Source organism: Oncorhynchus tshawytscha, unplaced genomic scaffold, assembly GCF_018296145.1.
Source record: "Oncorhynchus tshawytscha isolate Ot180627B unplaced genomic scaffold, Otsh_v2.0 Un_contig_8142_pilon_pilon, whole genome shotgun sequence".
Lineage (NCBI taxonomy): Eukaryota > Metazoa > Chordata > Actinopteri > Salmoniformes > Salmonidae > Oncorhynchus > Oncorhynchus tshawytscha.
The window spans coordinates 156,690-171,068 of NW_024609817.1; the positions used below are offsets into that span (position 1 = coordinate 156,690).

Sequence of the window (14,379 nt, forward strand, 5' to 3'; positions counted from 1 at the left end):
GAGAAAACAATAGAGAGAAGAGAGAGAAAACAAGAGAGAGGAGAGAGAAAACAAGAGAGAGGAGAGAGAAAACAAGAGAGAGGAGAGAGAAAACAAGAGAGAGGAGAGAGAAAACAAGAGAGGAGAGAGAAAACAAGAGAGGAGAGAGAAAACAATAGAGAGGAGAGAGAGAAAACAATAGAGAGGAGAGAGAAACAACACGATAGAGAGGAGAGAGAAACAACACGATAGAGAGGAGAGAGAAACAACACGATAGAGAGGAGAGAGAAAACAATAGAGAGGAGAGAGAAAACAATAGAGAGGAGAGAGAGAAAACAATAGAGAGAAGAGAGAAACAACACGATAGAGAGGAGAGAGAAACAACACGATAGAGAGGAGAGAGAAAACAATAGAGAGGAGAGAGAAACAACACGATAGAGAGGAGAGAGAAAACAATAGAGAGGAGAGAGAAAACAATAGAGAGAAGAGAGAAAACAATAGAGAGAAGAGAGAGAAAACAATAGAGAGGAGAGAGAAAACAATAGAGAGAGAGAGAAAAACAATAGAGAGGAGAGAGAGAAAACAATAGAGAGGAGAGAAAACACGAGAGGAGAGAAAACAACAGAGAGGAGAGAGAAACAACACGATAGAGGAGAGAGAAACAACACGATAGAGAGGAGAGAGAAACAACACGATAGAGAGGAGAGAGAAACAACACGATAGAGAGGAGAGAGAAACAACACGATAGAGAGGAGAGAGAAAACAATAGAGAGAGAGAGAAAACAATAGAGAGAGAGAGAAAACAATAGAGAGGAGAGAGAAAACAATAGAGAGGAGAGAGAAACAACACGATAGAGAGGAGAGAAAACAATAGAGAGGAGAGAGAAACAACACGATAGAGAGAGAGAGAGAAAACAATAGAGAGAGAGAGAGAAAAACACGATAGAGGAGAGAGAAACAACACGATAGAGAGAGAGAGAAACAACACGATAGAGGAGAGAGAAACAACACGATAGAGAGAGAGAGAGAAACAACACGATAGAGAGAGAGAGAAAACAATAGAGAGGAGAGAGAAAACAATAGAGAGGAGAGAGAAAACAATAGAGAGGAGAGAGAAAACAATAGAGAGAGAGAGAGAAAACAATAGAGAGGAGAGAGAAACAACACGATAGAGAGAGAGAGAGAAAACAATAGAGAGAGAGAGAGAGAAAACACGATAGAGAGAGAGAAACAACAGATAGAGAGAGAGAAACAACACGATAGAGAGAGAGAAACAACACGATAGAGAGAGAGAAACAACACGATAGAGGAGAGAGAAACAACACGATAGAGGAGAGAGAAACAACACGATAGAGAGAGAGAGAAACAACACGATAGAGAGAGAGAGAAACAACACGATAGAGAGGAGAGAGAAAACAACACGATAGAGAGGAGAGAGAAAAGAGAGAGGAGAGAGAAAACAATAGAGAGGAGAGAGAAAACAATAGAGAGGAGAGAGAAAACAATAGAGAGGAGAGAGAAAACAATAGAGAGGAAAGAGAAAAACACGATAGAGAGGAGAGAGAAACAACACGATAGAGAGGAGAGAGAAACAACACGATAGAGAGGAGAGAGAAACAACACGATAGAGAGAGAGAGAAAAACAATAGAGAGAGAGAGAGAAAACAATAGAGAGGAGAGAGAAAACAATAGAGGAGAGAGAAAACAATAGAGAGGAGAGAGAAAACAATAGAGAGGAGAGAGAGAAAAACAATAGAGAGGAGAGAGAAACAACACGATAGAGAGGAGAGAAACAACACGATAGAGAGAGAGAGAAAAAACAATAGAGAGGAGAGAGAAAACAATAGAGAGAGAGAGAAACAACACGATAGAGAGAGAGAGAAAAACAATAGAGAGGAGAGAGAAAACAATAGAGAGGAGAGAGAAACAACACGATAGAGAGGAGAGAGAAAACAATAGAGAGGAGAGAGAAAACAATAGAGAGAGAGAGAGAAAACAAGAGAGAGGAGAGAGAAAACAAGAGAGAGGAGAGAGAAAACAATAGAGAGGAGAGAGAGAAAACAATAGAGAGGAGAGAGAAAACAATAGAGAGGAGAGAGAAAACAATAGAGAGGAGAGAGAAAACAATAGAGAGAGAGAGAAACAACACGATAGAGAGGAGAGAGAAACAACACGATAGAGAGGAGAGAGAAAACAATAGAGAGGAGAGAGAAAACAACAGATAGGAGAGAGAAAACAATAGAGAGGAGAGAGAAACAACACGATAGAGAGGAGAGAGAAAACAATAGAGAGGAGAGAGAAAACAATAGAGAGAGAGAGAAAACAATAGAGAGAGAGAGAAACAACAATAGAGAGGAGAGAGAAAACAATAGAGAGGAGAGAGAAAACAATAGAGAGGAGAGAGAAAAACAATAGAGAGAGAGAGAGAAAACAATAGAGAGAGAGAGAAAACAATAGAGAGGAGAGAGAAAACAATAGAGAGGAGAGAGAAACAACACGATAGAGAGGAGAGAGAGAAAACAATAGAGAGAGAGAGAGAAAACACGATAGAGGAGAGAGAAACAACACGATAGAGGAGAGAGAAACAACACGATAGAGGAGAGAGAAACAACACGATAGAGAGGAGAGAGAAACAACACGATAGAGAGGAGAGAGAAACAACACGATAGAGAGAGAGAAACAACACGATAGAGAGAGAGAGAGAAAACAATAGAGAGGAGAGAGAAAACAATAGAGAGGAGAGAGAAAACAATAGAGAGGAGAGAGAAACAACACGATAGAGAGGAGAGAGAAAAAACAATAGAGAGGAGAGAGAAAAACACGATAGAGAGGAGAGAGAAACAACACGATAGAGAGAGAGAGAAAAACAATAGAGAGAGGAGAGAGAAACAACACGATAGAGAGGAGAGAGAAACAACACGATAGAGAGAGAGAAACAACACGATAGATAGAGAGAAACAACACGATAGAGAGGAGAAAAACACGATAGAGAGAGAGAGAGAAACAACACGATAGAGAGGAGAGAGAAACAACACGATAGAGAGAGAGAGAAACAACACGATAGAGGAGAGAGAAACAACACGATAGAGGAGAGAGAAACAACACGATAGAGAGGAGAGAGAAACAACACGATAGAGAGGAGAGAGAAACAACACGATAGAGAGGAGAGAGAAAAACACGATAGAGAGGAGAGAGAAACAACACGATAGAGAGGAGAGAGAAACAACACGATAGAGGAGAGAGAAACAACACGATAGAGAGAGAGAGAAACAACACGATAGAGAGGAGAGAGAAACAACACGATAGAGAGGAGAGAGAAAACAACACGATAGAGAGGAGAGAGAAACAACACGATAGAGAGGAGAGAGAAACAACACGATAGAGAGGAGAGAGAAACAACACGATAGAGAGAGAGAGAAAACAACATGATAGAGAGAGAGAAAAAACACGATAGAGAGGAGAGAGAAAACAACACGAGAGGAGAGAGAAAACAATAGAGAGGAGAGAACAAACGATAGAGAGGAGAGAGAAAACAATAGAGAGAGAGAGAAAACAATAGAGAGGAGAGAAACAACACGATAGAGGAGAGAAACAACACGATAGAGGAGAGAGAGAAACAACACGATAGAGAGGAGAGAGAAAACAACACGATAGAGAGAGAGAAAAACACGATAGAGAAGAGAGAAACAACACGATAGAGAGGAGAGAGAAACAACACGATAGAGGAGAGAGAAACAACACGATAGAGAGGAGAGAGAAACAACACGATAGAGAGGAGAGAGTAACAACACGATAGAGAGGAGAGAGAAACAACACGATAGAGAGGAGAGAGAAACAACACGATAGAGAGGAGAGAGTAACAACACGATAGAGAGGAGAGAGAAACAACACGATAGAGAGGAGAGAGAAACAACACGATAGAGAGGAGAGAGAAACAACACGATAGAGAGGAGAGAGAAACAACACGATAGAGAGGAGAGAGAAACAACACGATAGAGAGGAGAGAGAAACAACACGATAGAGAGGAGAGAGAAACAACACGATAGAGAGGAGAGAGTAACAACACGATAGAGAGGAGAGAGAAACAACACGATAGAGAGGAGAGAGTAACAACAGCAGAACATATCGAGGGGATGGCAAAATACATTTGAATGCGAAATGCTTTTGATGTGTTTTTAGTGTGTAGCTGTTCTTTCATATTGTTGTTTAACAGCCGCAAACCAAATCGCCCAATGTAGGACAATAAAGTGTTCTGAATCAGAATGAAATAAAACACAACAATAATGTAGGTATGAAAGGTGGTTTATCTGCAGTGGACGTGAGCATGCAGATAAAGAAGCTTGAGGTAGACAGAAGCTCTCTCCCTTTCCACTGGAACAGATACAGTAACAGCTCTGAAAGGTTATGTAAAGTCTAGGTTAAGATACTTCCACTATATAACCACATAGACAGCTTCATACTTTTATGATCCCTGCAGGGTAATTCAGTTCATCACAACACAGAGAAGAAAACATAAGTTGCAGGCTATATTTTACTGCAAAAAAAAACCAAAACACTTTTATTATGCAACTTATTTGCAAGAACATTGAGTGAGAAACAGTTAACGACCTAGCGGTGAAACCTTGGGCCATGCTAGCCAAGAGAAACAAGTCAGAGGGTGTTATTTCACCACAGTGAGGTGAAATCCGGGTCATATCCTTTTCCCGGGACAACAAGATGCTGGTTTCCTTTTCTTCAAAGCACAAACGGCAGGAACAAAGCTACAGCTGCTAAAGCGTTGGCAGTGTGGCACTGACTGACTGGCATCGACTCTGTCAGATCAAATCCTTCCTGGGTATTTGCACTGTGGTTTACTAATGAGAATTAGTACAGCTTAGTAGAAGTTTTGTGGAATTAGTAGTTCTTGTGAACTCACTTTCAGTCAGGTTTCAACACAACAATAGTCATTATGATGAAAAACATGCATAGCATCCCGTATTCAATTGACAGTGGTAAACTATTGTGTTTAAGTGTGTGCGTGCATATGTGTGTGTATCTGCCAACGACTGTGACTGTGTGTGTATGCTCTCCAATCCCGTACATGCACTCACTTTGTTTTTGGCCTTGATGTCCACTCCTTTCTTCATCAGCTCTTTCATTTTGTCCGTGTCGTTCCTCTTTGCTGCATCGTGGAATTCCTTCTCCGACCGGAGCACTGTGAACAGACATGGGCCATGGAAAGGAGGATGGGAGAAACAAGCATCAGGCTCTAGCTCTGTTCACAAGGAGGGGGCAGGTAGCCTAGTAGTTAGAGCGTTGGGCCAGTAACCGAAAGGTTGCAAGATCAAATCCCCGAGCTGACAAGGTAAAAATCTGTCATTCTGTCCCTGAACAAGGTAGTTAACATACTGTTCCCAGGCCGCCATTGTAAATCTTATCTCTTAAATATCTATCCAATGGATTTTGTGATGTATGGATGGCCTCAGCCATGGATTGATCTGTCAAATGTATTTATTTGTCTTCATGTTGATGCCTGTCTTTTTTCTTACCCCTTTTCTTCCCCTTGCGTCCTCTAAACCTCAGAGTCACGCGTCCTCCAAATCAACCGCACTTCTTAACACGCTTAACCCGGAAGCCAGCCGCACCAATGTGTCAGAGGAAACACCGTTCAACTGACGACCGAGGTCAGCCTGCAGGAGTCGCTAGAGCGCGATGAGCCAAGTAAAGCTAGCCAAGTAAAGATAACTAAGGTCAGGGCGTGACAGTACCCCCCCAAAGGTACGGACTCCCGGCCGCAAACCTAAATCTATATGTGAGGGTCTGGGTGCGCATCTAACTTTGGTGGCGGCTCTGGTTCTGGACACCGCTCCCCCTTCTTTACACTGATCCCTCCGCCCTTGTAGCACTGACCCTGGATCATATGCTGGAGGGTCTGGACTGCGGATCTAACTTTGGTGGCCCCAGGCTCCCCTTCTTTACACGGACCCTCGCTGCGTGGATCATCGCCGGAGGTTCTGGACTGGGGACCGGAGGTTCTGGACTGGGGCTGGCGACCCCGGACTGGGGACCGTCGCTGGAGGCTCCGGACTGGGGACCGTCGCTGGCGTCGTTGGATGGGAGGCTCCGGCTCCGGGGGACCGTCGCTGGAGGCTCCGGGCTGGGGACCGTCGCTGGAGGCTCCGGGCTGGGGACCGTCGCTGGAGGCTCCGGGCTGGGGACCGTCGCTGGAGGCTCCGGACTGGGGACCGTCGCTGGAGGTTCCGGACTGGGGACCGTCGTTGGAGGTTCCGGACTGTGGCCCGTCGTTGGATGCTTCGGACTGGGTACTGTCGCCGGACGCTCTGGACTGGGTACTGTCGCCGGACGCTCCGGACTGGGGACTGTCGCCGGACGCTCCGGACTGGGTACTGTCGTCGGAAGCTCTGGACTGCCAAGGCGCACTGTAGGCCTGGTGTGTGGTGCCGGCACTGGTGGTACCGGGCTGGGGACACGCACCTCAGGGCGAGTGAATGGGGAAGAGGAACAGGACGTACTGGACTGTGCAGGCGCACTGGAGGTCTGGATTGTAGAGCTGACAACCCATCCTGGCTGGATGTTTATTTTCACCCTGAAAATGCATGGCGCTGGCACAGGGCGCTGGCACAAGGCGCTGGCACAGGGCGCTGGCACAGGGCGCTGGCACAGGGCGCACTGGTCTGTGCAGACTCACCAGAGACATAGTGCGCAGAGCCGGCACAGGATATCCTGGTCCAAGGAGGTATACTGGAGACCAGGAGTGCTGTGCCGGCACCTTCCTTCCTGGCTGGATGCCCATTTTAGCCCGGCCAATGCGAGGAGCTGGAATAGAGCGCACCGGGCTATGAACGCGAAATGGAGACACTGTGCGCATCTCTGCATAACACGGTACGTGACCAGTCTCATGCTCCCCACAGTAAGCACGAGGAGTTGGCTCAGGTTTCCAACCTGACTTAGGCAATCTCCTCGTGTGCCCCACCCAAGAAAATCTTGGGGCTGCCTCTCGGGCTTCCGTGCTAGCCGTGTCCCCTCGTATCAAGTCTTGTCCCCAGCCATTACTTCCTCCCAGGACCATGTCTTCCACTCCTCTTTCTCCCGGGTCCAGGATGTCCACTTCTCTTTAGCACACTGCTTGGTCCTTTTTTGGTGGGTTCTTCTGTCACGGTCGTTGTATGGAGGAGACCAAGGCGCAGCGTGATAAGAGTACATACTTCTTTTAATGGAAGAACAAACACTGAACAAAACAACAAAAACGAACCGTGAAGCTAATATGGCTAGTGCAGACAGGCAACTAAACATAGACTAAGAACCCACAAACTACCCAAGGAATATGGCTACCTAAATATGGTCCCCAATCAGAGACAATGATAAACAGCTGCCTCTGATTGAGAACCAATCTAGGTAACCACAGACATATAAACACCTAGACTTACAAAAAACCCTAGACATACAAAAAACCCTAGACAATACAAAAACTAAACAAACCACCCTCGGCACACCCTGACCTAACCAAAATAATAAAGAAAACAAAAATAACTAAGGTCAGGGCGTGACAGCACCACTCGGGAGGCCTGATGTCTGTCTTTCTATAGACTGTGGTAATGCTGTAGGGCCAGCAGATTGAATTCCAATCATAGGCTGAATTCCAAATTGAACCCTATTCTCTACGTAGTGCACTACCTTTGACCTGGGCCTATAAGTAATGCACTATACTGGTGACATTTGAGAAGCAGCCATAGTCAGGATGAATGAACGGCCATCAGCAGGTCCCTAAGGCCCTGTTCTCACTCAGGTTGGCAACTGATGTAGCCTGAAACACATTTGACACAGTGGTTGTGATACAGATGATATTTATTTTGTGATACAACGGGCAGTTTGTCTACACAAAAACGTTCACACAACCATTGTTCCATCATTTTTTAGGGCTCAGAAAAGACTCTCTGTTGTTGCATCAGCGTTGTGCCCGATGGGTTGTCCATCACTGGTACAACTGCAGTATGTATGTGCCTATAAGAGCCATAGCTGCCTGTCGTTTCACCTCCCAGGAACTTTTTAACGGTTAAATCAACATTGGGGAAAACATCCATGTAGAACTACATTCCCACTTTGCGTACACAACATACTGGATATGGCAAACATGTGAGGGCGACTGAACTGTTTCTATATTGATAACTGTGATTTGGTCTGTGTAGTCTTCCTACTGTATTCATGAAGTGTCTTAGTGCTGATCTAGAATCAGTTTAGTCCTTTAATCACAATTAATATGATTATATGGAAAGGGGGGAACTGGTCCTAGATCAGAACTCTTACTCTGAGACTCTTTATGACTACAGACGCTGGTTTCTCTTATGAGACAACATTGACAGACTGGTTGAGACTGACCTAGATCGGTCTATCCCGGAGGTTATATGCTTGTACTATGGACAACATTGCCAGGCCTACATCAAACAGTACATTGAGCATTACAAGTCAGAAAACTAGTGCAACCAGTGGAGGCTGCTGAGGAGAGGACGGCTCATAAAAATGGCTGAAACGGAGTAAATGGAACGGCACTAAACACATGGAAACAACGTGTTGGATGTATTTGGTACCATTCCACCCATTCTGCTCCAGCCATTACCACGAGTCTGTGCTCCCCAATTAATGTTCCACCAACCTCTTATAAGTGCAATGATAAACTAGCGCAAAAACAACAGCTAAACACCTCACCACTAGACCAGGGTTCCCAAACTAGGTCCTGCTAATATTCTATAAGTGGTGCAGGAGCTCAAGCAGTAGAACATTTGAGGTGCTGGTATTCAGCTCCAGCGATCTGATGCCCAAGTCAAGCACTACTACAATATAATATTTCAGAAGTAATGCAAATCAAAAGGCTATGGTTTCATCCTATAAGGAGGAACCATATGAGCCCTGTCATGCAGCCCGACAACCATCACATTGCAATATAACATAGCCTAGTATTTGAACTGGCTTCAGTTCATGGTAGCTCTTATCAATTAATCAATTATTCTGACTGAATCTGTTCTGATAGTGTCCGCGCGTGCAATAACCTGCTAAAGGCAGGCTGCCTAGACTAGTACAGTATATAGGCCAGATGAGCAGAGTAGGCATAACAAAAACCAATACATACAGCTATTCCGTTAGTAATGAGAGAATTACAAATTCTTACAGATATCATCCTCTGAAACCAGATCGTCCTCCATTCTGTCAGTGATTCCAAAACGGCACTGATTCAGTTGATTTCATTTTTTTTGTCGTAATCCGCGATCTGATTCCCATCAAATAGTCTATTATCTGGATCCAGCGATTCTACTATGCAGTCGAAGTGCCGCACACATCCGGGTGTTGAGTGTTGAGCGCAGAGGGACCAGCCCACATTCATTGGCTATCATTTAGATATGAGAGAGAACAACTGGAACGATCTATCATCTCAGATCGCAATAATATTTAGCCTGTAATGCTGCGCATAGATGTAAACTAGGCTTTCTGCCTCACATAAAGCCTTATAATACTGTATTATGGCGCCTAATGTGTGTAGCCCAATAACTATATTTTTGGTGTTTTAAACCAGCTTGGTTGTTATTTATTACGCAGTATATATTCTTACAAGTCATTATAGTTCATGATCTATAAAACATCATACAGACTTTAATAACCACTTATGAGTGGTTATGGACGCTTATAGTCAGTGTCTTAACACATAAAGTATGTTATGATAAAGCATTATAGGTAGGTACTTCATAGAAAGTTTAACCGAATATAATTTAATTGAGAAAAAATGTTGAAACCCTGGACTGTTTGCTCATAGCTGACACAATCACATTTCTTGGGAAATCTACTCTCTCATCTTATGGCAAACACATCTCCGCCTTCTGTATCCATGGGGCGAGAGAGAGAGAACAGTCAATAAGAAACCCCAGACTGTTTGCTCATAGCTGACAATACTGAAACTAAAGAAACATCTTTTCCAGTCATCATGTATTCCACAAGAGGGAGACATCTCTACGCAATTCCTTACGATGTAGGTATCTGCAGTTTGAAGTAGCCAGTATGTATCTCTTATCACACTATACTTGCATTCTCATGTTTCTTTAACTCCCATCGTATTTATCTGTTGTTGATTATGGTGATATTATTTATCAAAGTGCAACTGCTACTACTCTTAAACCTTTGGATGCCATCTACCATAGTGCCCTTCGTTTCATTACAGGTGACAGTTTTGATACTCATTACTACATCCTGTATCATCTCATCTAACTTTGGTGTTGAAGTATAGACACCTGATTTGTGATGTTTTATTTGTGCATCCCATGACTGTGTTTTGTATTATAATGTTTATATACAGTACCAGTCAAACGTTTGGACACAGCTACTCATTCCAGGGTTTTTCTTTATTTTTTTGTATTTTCTACATTGTAGAATAAATTATAAAGTATATATTATATTTTCTATTATTATTGTTATTATTATTATTATTGTAATAATAATAATAACAATAATTATTAATTATCATTGTTATAATTATTATTATCACTGCATTGTTGGGAAAGAGCTCTCAAGGTAAGAATGTTACTGTATTGTTCTACACCTGTTGTATCCTCGGCACATAGTGAATAAACATTGAAACTTTGAAACTTATTTTGCAGTCAAACAATTATAGCATAAGCTTAAGGTCGGTAAACAAACCCATATTTTGGTCCCTGACTCTCAGAATCCGTAGATTACTTGATCGGTATCAATAAGGTGAGGTATGTCGGTGAAAGTGTGTTTTGCATTCTGAAGGTCTGCATCAAAACATAACATTTAATTTGATCTGGAATTTAAGAGATTTCTGCACTAGCCAATACAGCTGAGTAATCAGGATCCACTGGTGAATCAAGGCTCTTTTGAGTTAGGTTAAAGGGATAGTTCACCCAAATTAAAATGCTGATATCGGTAACATTGAATTGCATTAGAATGTGCCACAAATGCTTAAAAGTTGGCATTTTGAAACTGTGGCCAAGTAAAGAAAAAGCATGTATTCCTGTCATTATTTAATACATTGTCCATAGACTGCTTAAAGGGTAAGAAAACCAATGTGTAATTTAGTCATTAGCATGGACTATCCCTTTAAAGCCTGTTTTTTGCTGGAGGAACATTTGGTTCAGTCGGTGGGACACTGAACCACTTCTGTATTACAGAAGTGGTTCAGAGGATGTTTCATGGGGAGCATGATGGTGCACACGCTGCCAAAGTCTCTGTGCTGTAGGGAGCCTGTGTGGTCAAATCAAATTAAATCAAATGTTATTTGTCACATGTGCCGAATGCAACAGGTGTAGACCTGCTTACTTACAAGCCCTTAACCAGCAATGCAGTTTTAATTAAAAAACATTTTAAGAAAGTATAAACTGAAGTAAACAATAAAAATAATAAAAATAAATAGAGAAGAAAATAGAAAGTAACGAGGCTATATACAGGGGGTACTGGTACAGAGTCAATGTGGAGGCTATATACAGGGGGTACTGGTACAGAGTCAATGTGGAGGCTATATACAGGGGGTACTGGTACAGAGTCAATGTGGAGGCTATATACAGGGGGTACTGGTACAGAGTCAATGTGGAGGCTATATACAGGGGGTACTGGTACAGAGTCAATGTGGAGGCTATATACAGGGGGTACTGGTACAGAGTCAATGTGGAGGCTATATACAGGGGGTACTGGTACAGAGTCAATGTGGTACAGAGCTATATACAGGGGGTACTGGTACAGAGTCAATGTGGAGGCTATATACAGGGGGTACTGGTACAGAGTCAATGTGGAGGCTATATACAGGGGGTACTGGTACAGAGTCAATGTGGAGGCTATATACAGGGGTACCGGTACAGAGTCAATGTGGAGGCTATATACAGGGGGTACTGGCACAGAGTCAATGTGGAGGCTTTATACAGGGGGTACTGGTACAGAGTCAATGTGGAGGCTATATACAGGGGGTACTGGTACAGAGTCAATGTGGAGGCTATATACAGGGGTACTGGTACAGAGTCAATGTGGAGGCTATATACAGGGGTACTGGTACAGACAATGTGGAGAGTCAATGTGGAGGCTATATACAGGGGTACTGGTACAGAGTCAATGTGGAGGCTATATACAGGGGGTACTGGTACAGAGTCAATGTGGAGGCTATATACAGGGGTTCTGGTACAGAGTCAATGTGGAGGCTATATACAGAGGGTACTGGTACAGAGTCAATGTGGAGGCTATATACAGGGGTACTGGTACAGAGTCAATGTGGAGGCTATATACAGGGGGTACTGGTACAGAGTCAATGTGGAGGCTATATACAGGGGTACTGGTACAGAGTCAATGTGGAGGCTATATACACAGGGGGTACTGGTACAGAGTCAATGTGGAGGCTATATACAGGGGTACAGGTACAGAGTCAATGTGGAGGCTATATACAGGGGGTACTGGTACAGAGTCAATGTGGAGGCTATATACAGGGGGTACTGGTACAGAGTCAATGTGGAGGCTATATACAGGGGGTACCGGTACAGAGTCAATGTGGAGGCTATATTCAGGGGGTACTGGTACAGAGTCAATGTGGAGGCTATATACAGGGGGTACTGGTACAGAGTAAATTTTGTTGTGCCCTCTTCATGACTGTCGATGAGAATGGGGGCATGTTCAGTCCTCTTTTTCATGTAGTCCACAATCATCTCCTTTGTCTTGATCACATTGAGGGAGAGGTTGTTGTCCTGGCACAACACGGCCAGGTCTCTGACCTCCCTATAGGCTGTCTCGTCGTTGTCGGTGATCAGGCCTACCACTGTTGTGTCATCTGCAAACTTAATGATGGTGTTGGAGTCATGCCTGGCCATGCAGTTATGGGTGAACAGGGAGTACAGGAGGGGACTGAGTACGCACCCCTGTGGAGCTCCAGTGTTGAGGATCACCGTGGCGGATGTGTTGCTACCTACCCTCATCACCTGGGGGTGGCCCGTCAGGAAGTCCAGGATCCAGTTGCAGAGGGATGTGTTTAGTCCCAGGATCCTTAGCTTAGTGATGATGTTGAATGCTGAGCTGTAGTCAATGAATAGCATTCTCACATAAGTGTTCCTTTTGTCCAGGTGGGAAAGGGCAGTGTGGAGTGCAATAGAGATTGCATCATCTGTGGATCTGTTTGGGCGGTATGCAAATTGGAGTGGGTCTAGGGCTTCTGGGATAATGGTGTTGATGTGAGCCATTACCATCCTTTCAAAGCACTTCATGGCTACGGAAGTGAGTGCTACGGGTCTGTAGTCATTTAGGCAGGTTGCCTTTGTGTTCTTGGGCACAGGGACTATGGTGTTCTGCTTGAAACATGTTGGTATTACAGACTCAATCAGAGACATGCTGGTAATCCGTCTGGCCCTGCGGACTTGTGAATGTTGACCTGTTTAAAGGTCTTATATCGGCTGCGACAAGCGCGATCACACAGTTTTCCGGAACAGCTGGTGCTCTCATGCATTTTTTCGGTGTTGCTTGCCTCGAAGCGCGCATAGAGGTAATTTAGCTCGTCTGGTAAGCTCGTGTCACTGGGCAGCTCGCGGGTGTGTTTCCCTTTGTAGTCCGTAATAGTTTGCAAGCCCTGCCACATCCGATGAACATCGGAGCCGGTGTTGTACAATTCAATTTTAGTCCTGTATTGACGCTTTGCCTATTTGATGGTTCATCGGAGGGCATAGCAGGCTTTCTTATAAGCGTCTGGGTTAGAGTCTCTCTCCATGAAAGCGGCAACTCTACCCTTTAGCTCAGTGTGGATGTTGCCTGTAATGCATGGCTTCTGGTTGGGGTATGTACGGTCACTGTGGGGACAACATCATCGATGGTGTTTAACCAAGGTCTCTGTACTGCAGGGAGCCTGTGTGATGGTGTTTAACCAAGGTCTCTGTACTGCAGTGAGCCTGTCTGATGGTGTTTAACCAAGGTCTCTGTACTGCAGGGAGCCTGTCTGATGGTGTTTAACCAAGGTCTCTGTACTGCAGGGAGCCTGTCTGATGGTGTTTAACCAAGGTCTGCCATCACATCATTAATGGGATACGTGTTTGGCACCCAACATCCCCTAACAAGTCTCTTGTATGTCCTCTGTGTACTGTTAATATCAGCCACCAGGGGTCCCTGTAAGAGTTCCCCATGCTCATTCCCCTTTCACTGCAAGTCCGTTTTGGTCAAATAGTGTGAATTAGTTTTTATGGCCATGAGGTAGGCGTGACAGAATAGTAAATTGGAGCTGAAATGACTAACAATATTGAGTTTTCTGATGAAACACCTACGTCTTGTAAGCGATGTGAGAGGTATTCACAGTTTGCTCCCTTCTGTCACACAGATGAACAGTGTTCAGTCCTAGCCAGACAGACTGTAGTTCTGTTATGGGTGTTGGCCAATGCA

At 44.2% G+C, this 14,379-nt stretch overlaps 1 protein-coding gene across 2 annotated transcripts in view; it reads right to left on the minus strand.

Moving 5' to 3' along the window:
* The window catches only part of LOC112227843 (ankyrin repeat and death domain-containing protein 1A), a 32,852-nt gene extending 23,518 nt beyond the window's left edge, over positions 1 to 9,334 (minus strand). The window contains exons 1-2 of one of the 2 annotated variants that reach the window (XM_042318857.1): positions 9,143 to 9,333; positions 5,070 to 5,173 (exon numbers count right to left, since the gene is read on the minus strand). In XM_042318857.1, coding sequence (XP_042174791.1) covers positions 5,070 to 5,173; positions 9,143 to 9,176 — 138 coding nt within the window. In that variant the 5' untranslated portion in view covers positions 9,177 to 9,333. Of the gene's footprint in view, positions 1 to 5,069; positions 5,174 to 9,142 lie in introns of both variants that reach the window. The other variant, XM_042318858.1, reaches the window with a different exon arrangement.
* Positions 9,335 to 14,379: the final 5,045 nt, after the last annotated feature.